Consider the following 17,693-nt stretch of genomic DNA (forward strand, 5'->3'; position numbering starts at 1 on the left):
AGAATTCGATGACATGGCCTTTGCCCTCAGCCCCATGTTTGCTGAGACATGAGTAATTCTCACAAAGTAAAATGACTGATGTAAGACCATATATAGTAAATGGTTAAGGTGTTCTCATCCAGTTGTGCCATCAAGATCTGAGAGCAGAGGAAGATCTACAAGGAATGTGGTGGTCAGAGAAAGCTTCAAGAAAGGCAGCACTTGAAAATGGGTAGAAAGTGAACAGCCTTAGAGGTGAGAGAGACAGCTTGAGCAAAGGAATAGAAGTAGATGAATCAGTTTTTTGGAAAGATTAAACTGGCCAGAGTATCCAGAATAGATTGGAAGAGAGAGCTTTGTTTAGAAAAGTAAGCCAAAATGGTAGCACATTAGCTCAGACAAAAGCTGATGTCGTCCTCATGGCAGTGAAATTGGGCAGGGAGATCGGGATGGGGGCAAAGGATAAAAACCAAAAACAATTCAAAGGCAAAAAATCTCTGGGACTTGGTAACTGATTCTATGAGATAAAGAAAATGGGAAAGTCAGAATTGACTGACAACTCTTTAAGACTGAATGATTGAAGAATGCCAGTACTATTAACAGAGATGGGAAAGTAGAGAAAGCAAGCTAGTTTTGAGGGAGGAGACTGACTTGCAAACATGTTGGATCTGAGAAGATGATGGGACACAGAAAGGGAATGGTTCAGTAGGCAACTGGTGTATTATAAGGCTTAGATGAGATGAAAACAGCTAGAGATGTGTATACTGTTGGCAGTCTGGAAGTGATAGCTGAAGCCCTAATGTTAAGGCTTTGAGAGATTATCTCTAACAGTGCTTCTCAAACTGTAACCTACCTACAATTTCATCTGAGGATCTTGTTAAAATGCAGATGTGCATTTCTAAAACTCTCACATATGATGCTGGTGCTGGTGGTTCAAGGGGCCACGCTGAATAGCAATGATATAGCGAGAAGAGCAGAGAGCCAGCATCTGTGCTTTGGAGTTAGTAGTTGGGAGAAAAACTAAAGAGCCTAAAAAGAAAAGAAATACTTCCCAGGGTCATGTACCTTGTCTTCTCCTTTCATTCCAGGCCCTTTGGAGAATACCTATCGTGATTTCTGGCTTATGGTATGGGAGCAAAAAGTTTTGGTGATTGTCATGACCACTCGGTGAGTTTATCTCTTTTCTTCTCACACTCTGCTCCTACCCTGTCCCTAAGCATGGGTGATTCAAAAGAGTAGAGTTTAGCTTTTAGAAATAATGAGGGTTAGGAAGGCCGTGGCAAACAATTTGAGCTGTTTTTGCTTTTTCTTAGCTGACCCAAAGTTAACACAGCCAGGGTATGGTGGAGATTGATAGATCTAACTTGTCAATTAATCCATGGTGCTCTGGTGACCCTATTCCAGTTGCAGCCTATTCTTAGGTCCTGGCCTCATCCACTTAAGGAAGTATTAGGAAACATGAGCAATTCACTGTTAATCTGGTCCATATATCCAAAGGGCAGCTGTCTTCCTGGTGTCTGAATCACCACAGTTCCTCTTTGCTCTTCCTTGCCCTGTTACTTTCTAGCATTTTTTGCTCATTTAGGCAGGAAGCTCTTATTAAAAGGAATATTTTTGAAAATTTTGTCACATATCTGCCAAAACTTCAGGAGTTATTATTCCATTAGTATTACTACTGTCCTCATCATCAGATGAGGAGAAATAAATTAACGAGAGTGTTAGCCCAGTTCCCTTTCTCGTGGCACTGTTACAGCCATCTTTGATTTGGAGAAAGATCGTGAAAGAAGTACCACCTTGGAGTACTTTGGAGCCACTGAAGACTAGTGAGGTGGACTTTAGGCCTTTACACAAACCTGCTGGTATCTCAGGAGCTGTGCCTTTCCTACTCCTCTATCAACCAAGGGCCCTTATTGGGGAAAAGAATGAACAGTGACTGAGATACACGGCAGAGAGTTCAATCTGGCCCACCCCATTTTCTTTACTATCTTTCTTTGTCCACCTAGTATTTATCCCAGATATGTGAGGAGTGCCAAGAGGTATCAGGAAAGGGGCCAAATGATATAGCAGGTGCTCAGTAAATGTCTGCTAAATGAGTACATGCAGAAACTTTAGCCGTTGTTTAGAATGAAGGTTTCCTTCCCTTTCTTTCAAGAAGCAAGAGTATTATTAGACAAGAGCAATTCAAGAGATGATGTTGCTGCCTAGGGGTACAGCAGGTCCTGGAGAGGGCAGGGTTAGTGCTGTGGAGAGGAAGGATGGAATGCTTACCTTGCTCTGTGTGTCTTCAGCTTTGAGGAGGGCGGCAGGAGGAAGTGTGGCCAGTATTGGCCTTTAGAAAAAGACTCTCGGATCCGATTTGGCTTCCTCACAGTGACCAATCTAGGCGTGGAGGACATGAACCATTACAAGAAAACAACGCTAGAAATTCATAACACAGAGGTAAATCCAGGTTTCTATTTTCTCATTTTTGAAGCTAGGGGAGACTCTTTACTGTAAAGAAAATCTCTAAAGAGAATAGGCAGGATTCCAGGGAACTTGAAAGTTGCTTCCATTATTCTGGGAACAGGATCAGGATAGTCAAATCAAAGCCAATAGAGCCATATTACTTCAACACCACAGTGGCATTACTTATGAATAAAACTGGGTCCTACAAATAGGAATTCTGCCTTCTGCAGACCTTTAACCTTTCCTTCGGGTTTGTAGAGAAGCAGTTGTAGAGAAAGTTGAGAGTACTAGGCAGGAACCTTGATAGTAGAGATCCCAGGGGCTTGAGAACTAGAAAAGCCTAAGGTAGTTAGCAGAAGTGACCTCACTAACTTTTGCTTCTTTTTCTGTCCAAGGAGCGGCAGAAACGTCAGGTGACCCACTTTCAGTTCCTGAGCTGGCCAGATTATGGTGTCCCCTCCTCAGCAGCTTCCCTCATTGACTTCTTGAGAGCGGTCAGGAGCCAGCAGCGGCTGGCTGTCAGCAGTACGGGAGTGCGTCCCAAAGGGCAGTGCCCTGAGCCACCCATTGTGGTCCATTGCAGTGCAGGCATTGGCAGGACAGGTAATACACCTGGTGCAGCTCTCGGAGCCTCCAGAGGCAGTAATGGTGAAGGAGAGATAACAAGCTCTTTGTTGCCAGATTGGGAAAATTTAATCCATTGGTGCTGAATTGCCATGAAAAATTCTTCTTTAATGTCCTTTTGGTATTCCTAGTGCTAAGTATGCTGGCCAGAATATACACTCACAAGCCATATCCTCTGGGGGATGCTTTATACATCCCATCAGCATGATTATTTTCTGAACCCATCACTGTCACCTGGGTGTCCCAGAGAGCTCAGCTGGGCTTTTGCTTCCTTCTCATCCCCCTCCTTGGGGACATCTCCACCCTGTTCTGTGCTCTCCATTCTGGAGCCAGTTAGCAGCTTTTGCCTTAAGGGGGTGTGCATTACAGGGACCACTGGCCTTTCTAGTCAGAGGTCCCTTTTGGAGAAGGTCAGGAAGAATATGGTTGTATTATTAGATCTCTACGGAGAAGTTATAGAGCCCAGTGTGGGAGTGCTGTCCTATCTAGGATTGTCACCTTCCCACCTACTGTTCCTGTTACTTCCATATACATCCTGAAAGACAAAAGGCCTTCTCATTTCTCTGGACTCTGGCACTCACTGTGCACTCCTCCTTGAGTCTTTTCAGGCCTGAGGTCCCTTGCCTTTGAATTCAGTTATCCAGTCCTGCCTGGGTTATTTGGTAGAGGGAGGGGAGAGGAGAGATAGATCAGGTATGACCACTTCCTTCCTTCCTTCAGGTACCTTCTGCTCATTGGACATCTGCCTGGCACAGCTGGAGGAGCTTGGTACCCTTAATGTGTTCCAGACGGTGTCCCGCATGAGGACCCAGAGGGCCTTCAGCATCCAGACCCCTGAGCAGTACTATTTTTGCTACAAGGCAATCCTGGAGTTCGCAGAGAGGGAGGGCATGGTGTCCTCCAGCCACAACCTCCTGGCCATGGAGGGTCAGTAACTGTCCCATGAGCCTCCTACATGCTGGCCAGCCTTCCTTTAAACCACCCTGGACATCGCTGAGCCTATAGGTTGCCATCAGTTACGCTGAAGCCATGGACCAACCTCTTGTGTCTCCCGGTGCACGCAAGGCAGCCTTTCCCTTTGGCTAGATAGATATGGTGAAATTGTCACTAGAAAGGGCCGCAGCAATGTGTTCTTAATTCCTAGCACCTGCTATCGAACTGTGCCTTATTAAAACCAAATTGTGGCTATTGATTTTTGCCAGGGGCCCTAAGGTAAGTGGGGAAGGAACTCCCCCCTTTCCCAATGCCATTCTCTTTCTGGAGGTCTCTTTCTCATTCCTTCCCTTTGCTAGGATTTGATGGGGAGGTTTGGTGAGCATCCACCTTCCTTCCCAGAAAGCTTGACCAAGTTACATATTCTAGAAAACGTCCCGAGTGCCAAGCACGTTTATACCTAGGGCGTGTATTCCAGTCTTTTCTGTATTTCTGTGTGTGTGTGTGTGTGTATGTGCACTTAAGTGTATGGGTCCACATGTATGTGTGTTATAATATATATTGTATGTGATAATATGGTTGTATTCTATAAATACATATACACAGAGTTATTCCTTTGTAGAAGTTCCTGGGGTTCCGTGTTGCAATTCAGGAGTCATTGCTTCTTGGACCCTCCCTTTTATCCTGGACTAGTGCATGTCTCCCGTTGTTAGACCGCAGAGTGGTGGAAGAGGACACACACACATCCATTCTCCATGCTCCTGCCACAGGCCCTCATCCTTACATAATGACTTAGCTCTCTCCAGGATGCTGCCTGTTAGAGCCAAGAATACTGGTTTGTGGTGACACTGGTTTAATACAGCATGGGTTGCCATTACCTAATGATTTTCCTTTGTTTACTTTGCCGATTTTGCAAATAGACCTCCACTGTGATTCCAGACCCTCTCTTTCTTCTCGCTATCACTTAGGGATTGGGGTCTGGGGGTAGAGATGAACTCACTGAGCAGCCAGAGCCAAAAGTAATCGGTACACTGTCCTAGAAGGAAAAAGAAGGAGCTCAGGTATGAGAGGGAGGAGACTACTATGAGAAGCTCTCCCTGGAAGAATGAGTTGGGGGCCCATTTTTCTTTTGCTGGAAGATTCCTTTCCTTATGCATCTTGGCCCTGTTGACTCAGATGCCCATCTTTTTCTGCCTATTAGCTTGCCAGACCCTGGAGCTCAAGTTTTGTGTTAATAAAAAGCTTAACTCCTGACTGGGTGAGGCAGTCCCCTGTAATTACTATTTTCTCCCCATTCACTCAACCTGTCCCTGTCTGCTCCCATCCTACCCAGCCTGATATGCCAGGGATGGAATCAAGAGTCCCTAGCACTCTACATTCCCCCTCCCAAAAAATCCCAGGAACCCTTAAACATTCCCCTATCACAGATGAGGTTGGCAGCTAGCTGATCAGACCTCAATAATTTTATACTGTAATAAGCTCTTTGAATGTATATGTTCTTATTTTTACAATCTTTTCATTTTGTATTTAATGTCAATGGACTGAGTCAGATTCAGAAAATAATTGTAAATGTTCATATTCAATATCTTACACCGATACAGTTTTGTATTTACATATAAATATACCAACATGATCAAACCCTATTAGCTTCATTAATTTGGTAGCAGTGTGGGGCTGGGAAGGTGAGGAGGGTGTCCAGATCTGGTCTGGGAGGGATGGGGAGGCAGGGAGGGACCCAAGGCCTCAGTATCTGAGACTTTCAGGTCTGAGAGCCACCCATATTTTCTGTAGGCCATTAGCTCTGAGCAGAAATAAGAAACCAACACCAGTTAATTGCTTGGGTACCAATCTTTATGCTTGGTGCTTTCCCCCCATTACCTCATTCAAACTTCACAATAATTCAGTTAGAAATTATTCTCCCTCCATTCTGTTTCTCTACAGATAAGGCAGGTAAGATCCAGAGTATTATAGTGATTTGCTCTAAAACTGGAGCTCAAGTTGGTCTGCTTAGAAAGCAAAGCCTTTGGCTTCTTCACTGCATTCCTGTCTCGCAAAGATCAAGACAAAGTTTTGTTTTTGGAAACCAGAGGGTTTTTTTGTAGCTCTCTCTGAGTATAAACAGTTCTTAAAATTCCAAGTAATTGATCATAAGCCCATGATGCATGTAGTAGACTAGAAGGGTGACAGAGTTGGTGACTGATTCTCCCAGATAGGACCTCCTAGAGTGTAGGATCTTCAGGTCTGCAGAGTACCAAAGTGGTGATTCTCCCAGGGAAACTCCATACCTATGGGTACACTGGGCTTTGTGGGAAGATCTTGAGTCATTTGCATCTCAGAATGGAACCAGAAGCTTTGTCCATGTAGGACCACTCCCCATGGCGATGTAGCTGCTCCCTATTTACCAGTGACAGCCTGCCTAGTTGGGGGACTGTTCTGGCTTGGAGTTGGTACAGATATTGGGGTGTTCTTAAAAGTGATAGCAGCTAACATTTACTGAGTGCTTACTCTGTTCCAGGTACTGTTTAAAGTGCTTTCTAGGTATTTCATTCACTTTCAGAACAACCTTTTGAGGTAAGTATTGACAGAACAAAAAAACTGAAGCACAGGAAAATTAATTTGCCACTGCCAAGAACCCAAACCATCTGACTCCAAAGTTCCTGCTGTTAATGTTAACTACTACACTAGACTCCCTGTAAGGATTCATCTCCTGATCTGCTAACAAATTTTTCTTGAGTTTCTTAACTTAATCAAGCGCTGAAGTGTACAGCAAAAGATTAAACCAGTCCTTTCTCTGGATGAGCCTCTATTATCTTGGGGGCAAGCAAGCATAAGAAGTGAACAGAGATACTTGAAATCTGGAAAGTCAGAGATGTTAGGGGGTTGGAGAAATACATAGGAAACAGGATTAATAGTAAAAGATCTGGAAAAGGTAGACTTGAACTGTCATTTACTTGAAGAGGTTGTAACCCATTGCTCTAAATTCAGACGTTACAAGCATGAGTTCCTCATGGCACATCTGATTGAGGTTATCACTTATAAGAGCTCCATAAAGATGCAAATTCCAGGATCCTACCCAGTACGTGGTTAAGTGAGTGACAGAATGAGCTAGCTTTCAGAAGCATTGTGTTTGTCCATGTTCCTGATTCAGGAAGGTTAGCAAATTGATATCTTCCAAATCTAAGAGAAAAGGATCAATAGCTCTCCCCTCACCTCCCCCACCCCTGCTATAGTTTACTTATAGCTTTTACCATTGGCAAGATAATACTCAGTGTGAGCCTACCTGTGCTAGGTGTTAAAGGAGATAAAGAAAGGGGAAGACAGAAGAAGCCCCTAATCTGTTCAGGAAGTCAAGGCTTTCACACAGGATATTTGGTAAACAAAGCAAGAGAACCCAGTCAAATGCTGGAGTGTACCACTGAGAACATAAGATGGAGAAAAAGTATTCAGGGGAGAGAGAGCATTGTGGGCTAACTCAGGCTTGTACTTTTAATTTGACTGCTGTTTTTTTACCTGCTTTACTCCCTCTAGCATTGGTCCACTCATCCTGCCCATCCCTGTCAGCTAGGATAGGACTCTTGAGGTGAAGGGTTCCCCAGCATCCTCAACCTTGGAGGCCCACCATTGTCAATCTCCATGTCACCATTTGCAGGTAAATGACAGAACGGGACTGGTTCTTGGGACACTGGACTATTTTAGCATCATAGCTTGAGGAAGATGGGACTCTTGCCTATAAAGGCTTTCCTTCTCTAGAGACAACCAGTTACACATAGGGAAATTCACAAATCAGACCTGGAGGGAGATGGACCAGGTAGAAAAGCCTTCCTAGAGTGACTGAACTCTTCAGTAATTTTGAGGTCTCACCACTCAACCCAAGCTAAGTTCTAACTTCCTTTTGTGAAATAAAGGGCTGCATTAGATGATTGTACTATAGGCCCTCCAACTCTTAAGCCTCTAGTCCTTTGTTGGACAGTGTGCCTGCAGAGGAACCATAAAGCTCTTCTCCAGTTGGGTCAGCTCCCACTTGGAATCTCCAGTTTTAGCTTGTTTTCAAAGTCGCTTTCAAGCTGCTGTCACTTTCCTGTATTCCCTTCCTACTTGTCCCCCAACTTGGAAAGCAGGTCAAGTCTTCCTTATAATCAACCAACAAACCCATAGGCCTTTAAGGCTTTTATGTTTTAAAGCCTCAGTGACTCAGAAACATGGAATGAACTGACTAAGGACCCAGAGCTCCCAGCCAAGGTCTTAAGATTTGTCACAGGTGTTGGTCACTACCCACAGACCACTGTTAGCTTACCAATGTCAGGAAGTAAGACTCCCACCAGCTTGAGAAACAGATTTTCTCTTGGGAGATATCTGCCCTATAGTTATCACAACAGTTGTGAGTATTAAGTGTCTTCAACTACACTACTCTTAACCATAGAGAAGACTGGATCTTCACAAATAGAAATCTAGCACTCAAAAACCTGTTGCAATGTTTAACCTCTCTCCATCTGTCACCATAGCTTTTGTAAAATCCTTCCGTTTAAGCTAAGTCTGCATGCTGCAGTCTTAAATACCCATATTTTTTCTGGCAAGGACCGAGGTAGACTAATTACACCAGAATCTTAGCTAGGAGTGTTGGATGGACACTGAGTTTTTCAACAATTTAAGGTAATATGTTCCTGTTAGTTAGGATGAGATGAAGATGAAAGTAGGAAAGCAAGACAGATGTAGACAACAAATAGTCAAAAAAGGTACAGTGCTCCTCCCCTACTCCAGATTGACTTCCTTCTCTCCCTCATCCCACATCAAAACCTGGCTGCTTCTCTAAGTTAATGTAGTTGTCCAAACTTCATGACTGGCCAGATGCATGGCTGAGCCTAGGTCAGCCAGTTCATCTGTGGGGTCTCTGTTTTACTTACTTGACCTTTAATGGATACCTTATTATGTGGCCAGCAGCCAGTGAACATCCGGAGTCTAATGTTCAAGGCATATTCTGGGCCAGAGATGTCAGTTGGGGGCTTAGTTTAGATAGAAGCTAGGATCCTTGGAAGTGGATGAGAACAGAAGATTGAAGAAGACAATAAGAGAAGAGACCCTTGGGAGCCACCAACATTCAGGAGAGGATGGAGGAAGAAAAGCCTGTGAAAGATTTTGAATAATAAAGGAAACCAACAAGGCCAGGCTATGTTCTCACAGACTGGTAAGAGATAGGGAGTGGCTGGAATGAACAAACAGGATTTGGAAATGTAAGTTCACTAGTGGTCTTCATGGGCTGACAGGGAGGAGACAACAATGCTTGGGCTGTCCCCACTTTACCAAAGCAAGGCCCACCTTTCTCTCTTACTTAGGCCTCTGATTCAAAGATTTCATTTGAACAATGGAACCCGCTGCTTTAAAAAATCAAGAAGCAACTGATAGACAAAAGGAAGCACTTTGAAAATAAAGTCCAGTAAACTGGGGAACATATTGTTTTTTCTGTTTTCTAGATTTGGGCTAGAAGTGACCCAGAGGGTAAATTAATGGTCAGTAAGGGGAAGACACTTCAAGGCAGTGCGTAGCAGTCTTAAAATCCACTAAAAGATTCCAAGCCTCCAAAGCCACCCAGAAACCAGAAGTATGGAATATGTACACCCTAAGCCAGCTGGTTGCTTGAGAAATGGAGTTTCTTCACACAGTGGGGTTGTTGGGTCCTTTGGGCCTGTCCTGGCTTCTTATCTCTGACTGCAGCACCAGAAAGTGACTTTGCATTTGAATGGCCAGGCGGGTGAAGAGGGTGTGGCAACAGGATTAAGGAGAAAAAGGTCTGAGAACTCTTGACTAAATGCTAAGCATATTTTATTTTTAATCTTACAGCCCACTGCAGTAGGTATTCCTATTCTTAGTTTACAGATAAGAAAGTAAAAAGAGATAAATAAATGACTTGCCAAAGACATCCAGCTAAACTGGGATTCTGACCGATAGCTTGGGGTTTTCTCCTTGAACCTATAGGGTGATTTTGGTTGAGGGTGGGGATCAAGCCTCAGATGCCCCTTGCCTGGAAACCGAGAATGGTCTGGCTGGAAGAAGTTCTGTCAGGGCAATGGCACTCACATATTTTTGACAGTCACTGAAGTGCAGGCCTTCAATGTCTTAGTCACCACCTACCATAAGTACCCTAAAGAACTGTGAGTGGGTTCTTTCTGTAAATGAGGGAGGGCGTGTGAGTGCCTGTGAGACAGGGTGTCTGAAGGTATGACACTACTGAGTATACGTGAGCTGAAAACACATGTGTGTATGTGTGCTTGGAAGACAAATCTTGCTTCTTTGAGGATTATATTTTTGGATGGGCCAGGAATCTTTTAGAATGATCTGGGGACAGACTCCTCTTGGAGATAGGGAAGTAAAGAGGGTGGAGAAAGAAGGGAGGCTGTTTTTCTCCAGAAGCCCCAACCTGGATCATAGGCCCTAGTGTGTATAGAGGCAGCACATTGGGAATTGGATAAAGTGCAGGCTTTGGGCCCAGACAGATTTCCTTGGCTACTTGACTTGGGCAAGTCACTCTACTACTCCGAGCCTCAGTTTGCTCAACTACAAACAGGATAGTAATCTCTCACTCAAACAAGAGGCCTACTGGGAATCAACCTGGCTTCTCAGTGTGATTTCTCCGAAGAAGGCCCTCACCTAAATTCATTCACTGGTTTGTCTTCACTAATAGGGTAGGGAAGAGGTAGGGTGGATGCAATCTTTAGAGCAGCTGGAGGCCAATGTTGCCAAATCAAATACTTTCCTAGAGTCTGGTACTCACTGTGCTATGTAGGCATCAATGTACTACTGAGTCAGATACAATTGCTGGACCTCTTCCAAGGGGTTATGGGCACTTGGGGGCTCAGGTGAATTACAGTGGTTGTCCCAGAGGAGTTCAATCTAAGGGTGTTCAGGAGGGGATTTTCACCAGGGTGGTGCACTTAGGAAGGTAGAGTGTCAGCAAAGTGGTTCTCTTGAGTGAGATTAACTATTCTAGTTGTAAATACTCCATAAGTAACTTCATTCACAGTATACCATAGGCTTACAGTCAAATGCTTGGGCCTTTGGCCTCCACAGAAGCTGAGAACCTAAGTGTATTAAATATCATTAGATTTGATCTTCATAACAGAGCAAGGATTGCTGTTACTTTACTCTTGTACAGGACAGGAGGCTGATCCACAGATAAGAGACTAAGCGGGAACCATGGAACTCAACTTCTTACTAATGTTCCTTTTGCTCTCCCACTCTGCCTCATCTCACATTCACACATCTAGGCCACAGCTTCTTGGGAAATAGAGCAGGAATCTGAGATGGGGCCCCAGATATCAGGGGATCTTTGTTCTGATATAGTAAAACTTGGTTCTCACCCTAAGGAGCCTCCAGTCTGAGAATGAACCTCAACCTCCATGGCCCTATCAGGTGCTCGGCTTCCCACTGAATACACAGTCCTTATCTCCTGGCTTTTCTTTATCCACATCCTATCCCTCAAGATTCCATCCATCAAGCTACCACCAAAATTCTAGTCCCCACTGCACCTAAATGACCCACTGCCCTTTCTAAATCAATATTTTTTCCCACCTTCCCTCTTAGTGTCAAGCTTCCCTCCCCGCCTGACCCTCCAGCTCCATAAACTCTAAGTGAGGGAAGAAGGGTCCTTAGAGCCTGTCTTTCTTTCCATTTTCCAACCCCATTTCACAAGGAGGAATAGGCCCAAAGGGAGGAAGGGACTTGCCTAAGGATGTACCACCAGTTACTGGCCATGCTAAATCTAGAACCCAGATTACCTAACCACTAGCCTCAAGCTCTTCTCCCTCTTCAAATACCAGGCTACTGATTCCTTTCCCCTCTTAATTCCACTGAATCAGTCACCCAGTACCCTTGAGCCTCAAACACATCTCTACTTCTTTATTCTTGCTTTCCATTGCCACTGCCCTGATCAAGTCCTTATTACATCTCACCTGAATTGCTGGGACAGCCTAACTGGTAGTAGGCCCCCATTCTGACCACAGGATTCTTAAGGCCCTTCACATTCTGTGCCCCACCATCTCATCCAAACTAACTTCCTTTCCTGGAGACCTCAATCAACAAGTCTTTCTTACTCACTCATTGTATGCCCTGGCCTCAGGCTCAGCTCTGTTGAGCACAGAGGTGTGGGGTAGCCTCTGTCTCCCATAAACTCCTTTTGGTTGAAAGTTATGACAAACATTGCAAATGATTCAAAGAGGAATCTGAGTTAGAGCTTTGACTTGACAGCTGCTGAAGGCTTTCTGAATTGGGTGGCTGGGAGAGAAAAAGAAACCTCTTGGCTCCTCTGACCCGTACCTCTCCCAAAAAGATGTACCTCTGCAGTCTCCAAACCTAGTATTACAACAGCCTTTGTGCTTCACCTTGCTGCTTGTAGGCACACTCGCTCAACCTGCCCTTAGAATACATCCAGCTACTGGGATGTTGAGCATCTTAAACCATAGTTCTGGGCCTGTGGTCCCATGACCATGCTGCTTGCACATTCTGCAATGCAAGTCGAAGAATTTTAACCAGGTGTTAAAGTCTTTTGCCACTTGGTTCCATCTTTCCAATCCTGACTTTCATGACTACAGCCACACTTGAAGGTCCTTAACAATGTTTTGCATTTACTCTTTTGTGCCCTTTGTTGAAAATGACTTGCTCCTCCATTTCTGCGCGATGAAATTATTAAGACCCAACTTGAGTGCCACCTCTTCGTGAAGACTTTCCCAGTTTTCTTCAGCTATAATCTCCCTGCTCTGAGGTCCCATGGATACCTATTTATATATACATACCTTTCTGCCTTACCTTAGCTCTCTGTAGCATCTCCTTGGCTCGGTTCAGAGCTCTTGGACGGTACAGAGCGAGCATCTCATTCAGTCTCTGTAATCGTACCCAGTAGCCGGGGCGGTATGAATGTGTCTGCCTCACCCGTGGTAGGTGCTCAGACAAGTGCCTGTTGCCCTGAACGCAGATCTTCCTGCTTACACAGTGCTTTCATTTTTAAGGCAGGCGCCTAATAGAATAAGCCATACACGATTAGGTAACACAGCCAGAGAAGCCGAGACATTCCAGCCAGTCGCTAGGGTGTCCCTATAGCCTCCCTCTGCCCACTTCTAAACGTAGTGTGGGGGGCGGAGGGGATAGCCCCACTAGCTCCTCCTCCCCATCCACCCAATGGATCAAGTTCCAGGTGGTCTCCCTCCAGTCTAAGGGCCTTAAACTCCAGGCAGCGGTGCCGGAGAGATAGGGGACTCTGCCACAGATGTCCCTCCCACGCTCAGCGAGTTTATCTCTATTAATTTTTGGAGGAGGGGGCGTTCAATGAAGGGAAGAGGTGGGGCGAAGGGAGGAGGCGGACCGAGGTTGACTGACGCGAGCGCCTGGGAGCCAATGGAGGGCGGGGGGCGTTCCCCCCCATTCAGGACTCCTCGCCTGGCTCGCAAGGTATGTTAAACAGCTGCTTTTAATTTGGTCTCCCTAATCTCCGGCATTTGGGGGGCTAGTTCGCTGGCCCATAGCTTTGGCCGGTCCGTCACGGTGCGGGCGCCGTAAGCTCCGGGACGGAGCTAGGGGAGGCTCGGAGTCCGAAGGAGGCGAGGGGCAGGCCAGGAAGGAGAGCTCCTGGCGCCGCCTGCTCGCCAGTGTGTTTCCCAGCCGGGCGGGATCTGTGGGGAGGGGTTCGGCCCGGCCCGGGGTCACCAGTATGCCGGCCGTGCTGCCTAGTTTATTTCACTGGTAGGTGGCGGTGGTGGACTGGGTAAGGGGCGGGCAGGAGAAGATTTCCCCCCGCTCCCGGAATGCCTTAAAAATGATTGTAAAGAAAAAAAAGGGGAGATCCGCACACCGACAGGAACCGGGCCAGGCTGGGGCGCGCGGGCTCGGCGGCCTGAGCCGTCGGTGCCGGAGTGGGTAGATACTAGAGTTCGCGAGCGAGCGGGGCCAGCAGCTTTCTCCGCTAACCACGCAGGGCGAGAACCGCAGCCACCCCGAGCGTTTCGTTTATGTCCGCAAACTTGTCGGAGGGGGTGATGGGCGCGCTCCAGAGAGGCGCGGCGGGCGGTTGTTATGGACTCTGGGGGCGGGAGCAACGCAGGCCTGGCAGAAGGGGAGGCCAGGGGCGGAGGGGCCACCGGAAAGAGCCCCCCGTGTCGATCTAGGTGCTCGGAACTCCTGGCCATGGCGGTGGAGCCGGTAATCGGCGCCGGAACCAGCCAGGCCGCGAGCCCGCGAGGAACTCGACCCGGGGGTGTGGAAAACCTCCAGAAACTCGGCAGATTTGACCTGTGCTAGAGCTGATCCGGCAAACAAGGAGCTGCCTCCTTCCCCGCCCACTCCAAGGCGGTGGAGGGGGCGGGAGCCGGGCGTGTGAGCGCGCCCACGAGGGAATGGCCTGAAAGGGGCAGTGAAGGTCGGAAACTGGGAAAACAGTCTCCACGCTCGGACTCGGGAAAAGGAAATGCATCAGCGGGCGGGGAGGGGCGTGGGGGGCGCGCCTGTCAGCCGGGATGGCGGCCGCGGGCTGGTAGGCGGGGCGCCGGCGCGAACCGCTGCGGTCGGGCAGAGCGCCGCCGGTAGAGAAGTCGCAGGGGCCTGGGCCCATAGAGCGCATGGCCACTCTAGCCTCCACTCCATGACCTATCATGTTTACTATCTACTCCGACGATGGCTTGTGCAACTGGCGCCGAGGACAGCTAGGGGGCGGGGCCTTTTCCTCTGTCTTCCACCCACCTCCGGCTCCTCCAAGGGCCCGCCTTCTCTTGTCTTCCACTGGCTGGATGAGACTACCTTTTTTCCTTCTCGGTTATCAATTGGCTGACATTCGCCCGAGCTCCGCCTATCGGAGGCCGGGCTGGAGTTTAAGTTGCTAGGATTTTTTTCCGTGAAGGGCGGAGGGAAGATTCCTGCGGCTTACGTGAGGCGCAAGGTCCCGCCCCCACTCCTGATTGGTGGGGCGGATAGTCCCGCCTCCGGCGCTGCGAGCTTGGAGGGGCAAGTCCACCTATGTTCTCCGCCCCCTCCCTTGGGTTGTGTGCGCGCTCCGCACATGTGTGAGGCCCGCCTTGCTCCTCAAACTGCCCTCCCGCGCGGAAGTCCCGGGCTTGGAGCCCTTGGCAAGGCGGGGCGGAGAGAGCTGATAATACAATGATTCCTTCAAGGCTCGAGATCTGGTAGCCTTTGCGAATAAGTTAGGGGTTGAGGGTGTGGAATGGATTTGGAGGGCTTAGCTCGGGGGTTTTGTAGGCGGTGGGATCTCTTTTCGGGCCAAGTACTAAAGAAAGGTTTGACCCTACGGCTTGGCTATTCTTGCGCCCCCTGACTGCCAAAGATAGCCTTGAGCTTACGCTCGAGAACGCTGCGGACGTGTGTGTTCTTCTCAGCGCAAAGCAGCCGTTGTCCTTAGCTGTAGGGTTTATCTAAAACTAAACAACCTAGAATTGGCCTGGATGCCTTAGACAGAATCTAGGGCAGCTCATACGCTGTTGACAGAGAAGTCGTGGGGTGGCCAAATCCTGCTTGGGTTCGAAGTGGTTCTTGATGTCAGGTGGGAGCGCAGTTGTCGCACCCAGTCCAAGGAGTGGGGACGACCCAGAGTTAAAGGCAGCCCTCGGTCAGCTCTGCAGAAGTGCCGCTTTTTCGAAACCTACTAAGGGTTTGGCCTGGGGTTCGCTTTCATCGGTGTTACTTATTTTTAGAGCTCCGTCCTGGGACAGGGCTTGGCTTCCGGCGAGGCTGTTCCCATTTGTCGGCCGCTCATGGCGTTCACGGCTGCCTTGTCCTTGCGGCTCGAAGCCATCCTTGGAGTCCGGCCCACCTGTTGCAAGCTCTCGCTTCTTGCCGTCTCCGCTGGATTGCGTAGGGAGGACAAAACAGGACCGCGTTCCCCTGGTGCCTGCCACTTGTGGACTGGGCTTTCTTGCTGGAGAGCGGGAAACTCTAGTCCCGCCCTCTCCTTGCGCTCCTTGAGCGCCCTCCAAAGCAAGACAGCGTTATTTCTCCGCCTTATTGATGAATAAAAACCTATGTACTGCAAGCACTTTGTGTTCGAGGCACAATAATTTACAGAAGGCCTAGGGACTGCCATTAATACTCATTTGCCAACGAAGAGGTTAATAGCCGTTCTTACTATCTTTTGTCCCCGAATCTGGAATTTTTAAACTTTAAGTGTGGGGTGGTTTAATTATGCCTGTCTGGACTCTTTCCTCAGTTCTTTGAGTCTGAGGATGCCACGAGATCTACCTTGGCGATCGCCGACTTCCTTACGCTTCATGCTCCGCCTTCCGGAGGCTTGCCAGGGCGGTGGCTGTTAGGCCCCTGCCTTTATTTTCGTTATCTCCGCCCTTTTAAGACTGCTTATTCAGGTTTAGGGAGTGTCAGTGTTAGAAGTGTGTAGCCACCTTAGCAGCGGGTTGGCATCCCCTGGGGCTATTTCTCGGCTCTGGTTACAATCCTTAATTCTGTTCTCTACTTACTGTAGAGAGTTGTGGCTGCTCCGGATATTTGTGTTTACCAGGAGGCAGAGTGTGGAAATGTAAATTGTAAAGAGAGAACGGCATTGGAAGGATGAGGTTCTCTTTTTCTTTAAGGGGGCATTCCAGGGTGGTAATGCTGCTGCCTCTCCCCTTCAAATACTAGGGATTGGATCTCGGTTGCTGAGCTCCACGGCTCCTCCTGTCTCGGGCCCTGGAACTCTCTGCGCTGTCTCTAGTGTAAACATTCCACAAAAGGACTGCTAAGGTTCAGCCTCCTCGCGCAGGGCGGAGTCAGTCCCTTCCTAGACGGGCATCCTGGCCAATGGAGGCTTCTACCGGGCACGAGGTATCCAATCCAATGGTTGGGGGCGGGGCATGGCCCGGCAGTGTGGTAGGAGGCTTCTGTCTTACTTACCGACATTTTACCCCACATCGGTTACTTACCTTCCTAGGGCAGCGGGCGAGCTAGGGGTAGCCTTCCAATGCGATGACCGGCGAGGGCGGGAGCTGACTTGTTGGGCCTGTGGCTGAGACGGCACAGGGCGGGATATGTGGAGTCCTCCAATGAGACGTGAATAGCTTCCCTGTTCCCTCCAATAGTGTTGCGGCTTGGGGGTGGGATTCAGCAATTCATCTCCAATAGGCGGGGTTGAGTTAGGGACGCTCCCCGCCAATAGGGGCGTGGAGAAGGTGAGCGGCTCCCCCTCCCCTCCCAGCAGATGGGGAAGGGGCGGGCAGTCAGCAGGCACGGCAGAACGATTGGCTAAACCTTTGACAGGCGGATAATGCAGCCTGTGGCGGAGCGAAGTCGAGTCTTTCCTCTGCGGGGCGGGCCGGCGGAGTGGGCGGGATTTCCCGGGTAACAGAGAAGCGGCCGCGGCGGTAGAGGCGGCGGAGACGGTTTCTCCATCTTCCCCCCCTCCCCTTCCCCCCTTCCAGTTTCCCTCCCTCCCTCCCTCTTTCCCAGTCTGGGCACCTGGGCCTGTGACTGCTTCGTTAGCGGAGAGGAGGCTGCCAGTCCGCTTCGGCGGGCCTATGCTCCGTACTGTTCTCGGGGCCTCCCTGCTGAGCCCAAGGCTCACGCCGAGAGGGACACGCAGTAAGGAGCGGCCGAAGCAGCTTTGCGGTGAGAGCACGCTGGGCCGGGGTCAGAGCGGGGAGCCTGTTGGCGGGTAACACGGGACCCGAGGGTGTGTATTTTTAGGGGGGGGGCTGACCTCCTCGGCTTCCCGTAGAGCCGCCGGGCGGGAG

At 48.6% G+C, this 17,693-nt stretch overlaps 2 protein-coding genes across 6 annotated transcripts in view; both read left to right on the forward strand.

Moving 5' to 3' along the window:
* The window catches only part of PTPN9 (protein tyrosine phosphatase, non-receptor type 9), a 67,836-nt gene extending 62,214 nt beyond the window's left edge, over positions 1 to 5,622 (forward strand). For all 3 annotated transcript variants that reach the window (XM_025040337.1, XM_006922600.3, XM_025040338.1), the window contains 4 exons: positions 1,068 to 1,146; positions 2,268 to 2,418; positions 2,820 to 3,027; positions 3,769 to 5,622. In XM_025040337.1, the coding sequence (XP_024896105.1) occupies positions 1,068 to 1,146; positions 2,268 to 2,418; positions 2,820 to 3,027; positions 3,769 to 3,983 (653 nt within the window). In that variant the 3' untranslated portion in view covers positions 3,984 to 5,622. The remainder of the gene's footprint in view (positions 1 to 1,067; positions 1,147 to 2,267; positions 2,419 to 2,819; positions 3,028 to 3,768) is intronic.
* A 7,765-nt stretch (positions 5,623 to 13,387) lies between these two features.
* Positions 13,388 to 17,693, forward strand: part of SIN3A (SIN3 transcription regulator family member A) — a 55,200-nt gene continuing 50,894 nt past the window's right edge. The window contains exon 1 of one of the 3 annotated variants that reach the window (XM_015597702.2): positions 13,388 to 13,416. The gene's annotated coding sequence lies outside the window, so the exon portion shown is untranslated. Of the gene's footprint in view, positions 13,417 to 17,301; positions 17,633 to 17,693 lie in introns of those variants that run through there. The other 2 variants (XM_006922601.3, XM_015597701.2) reach the window with 2 other exon arrangements.

Source organism: Pteropus alecto, unplaced genomic scaffold (assembly GCF_000325575.1).
Source record: "Pteropus alecto unplaced genomic scaffold, ASM32557v1 scaffold38, whole genome shotgun sequence".
Classification (NCBI taxonomy): Eukaryota; Metazoa; Chordata; class Mammalia; order Chiroptera; family Pteropodidae; genus Pteropus; species Pteropus alecto.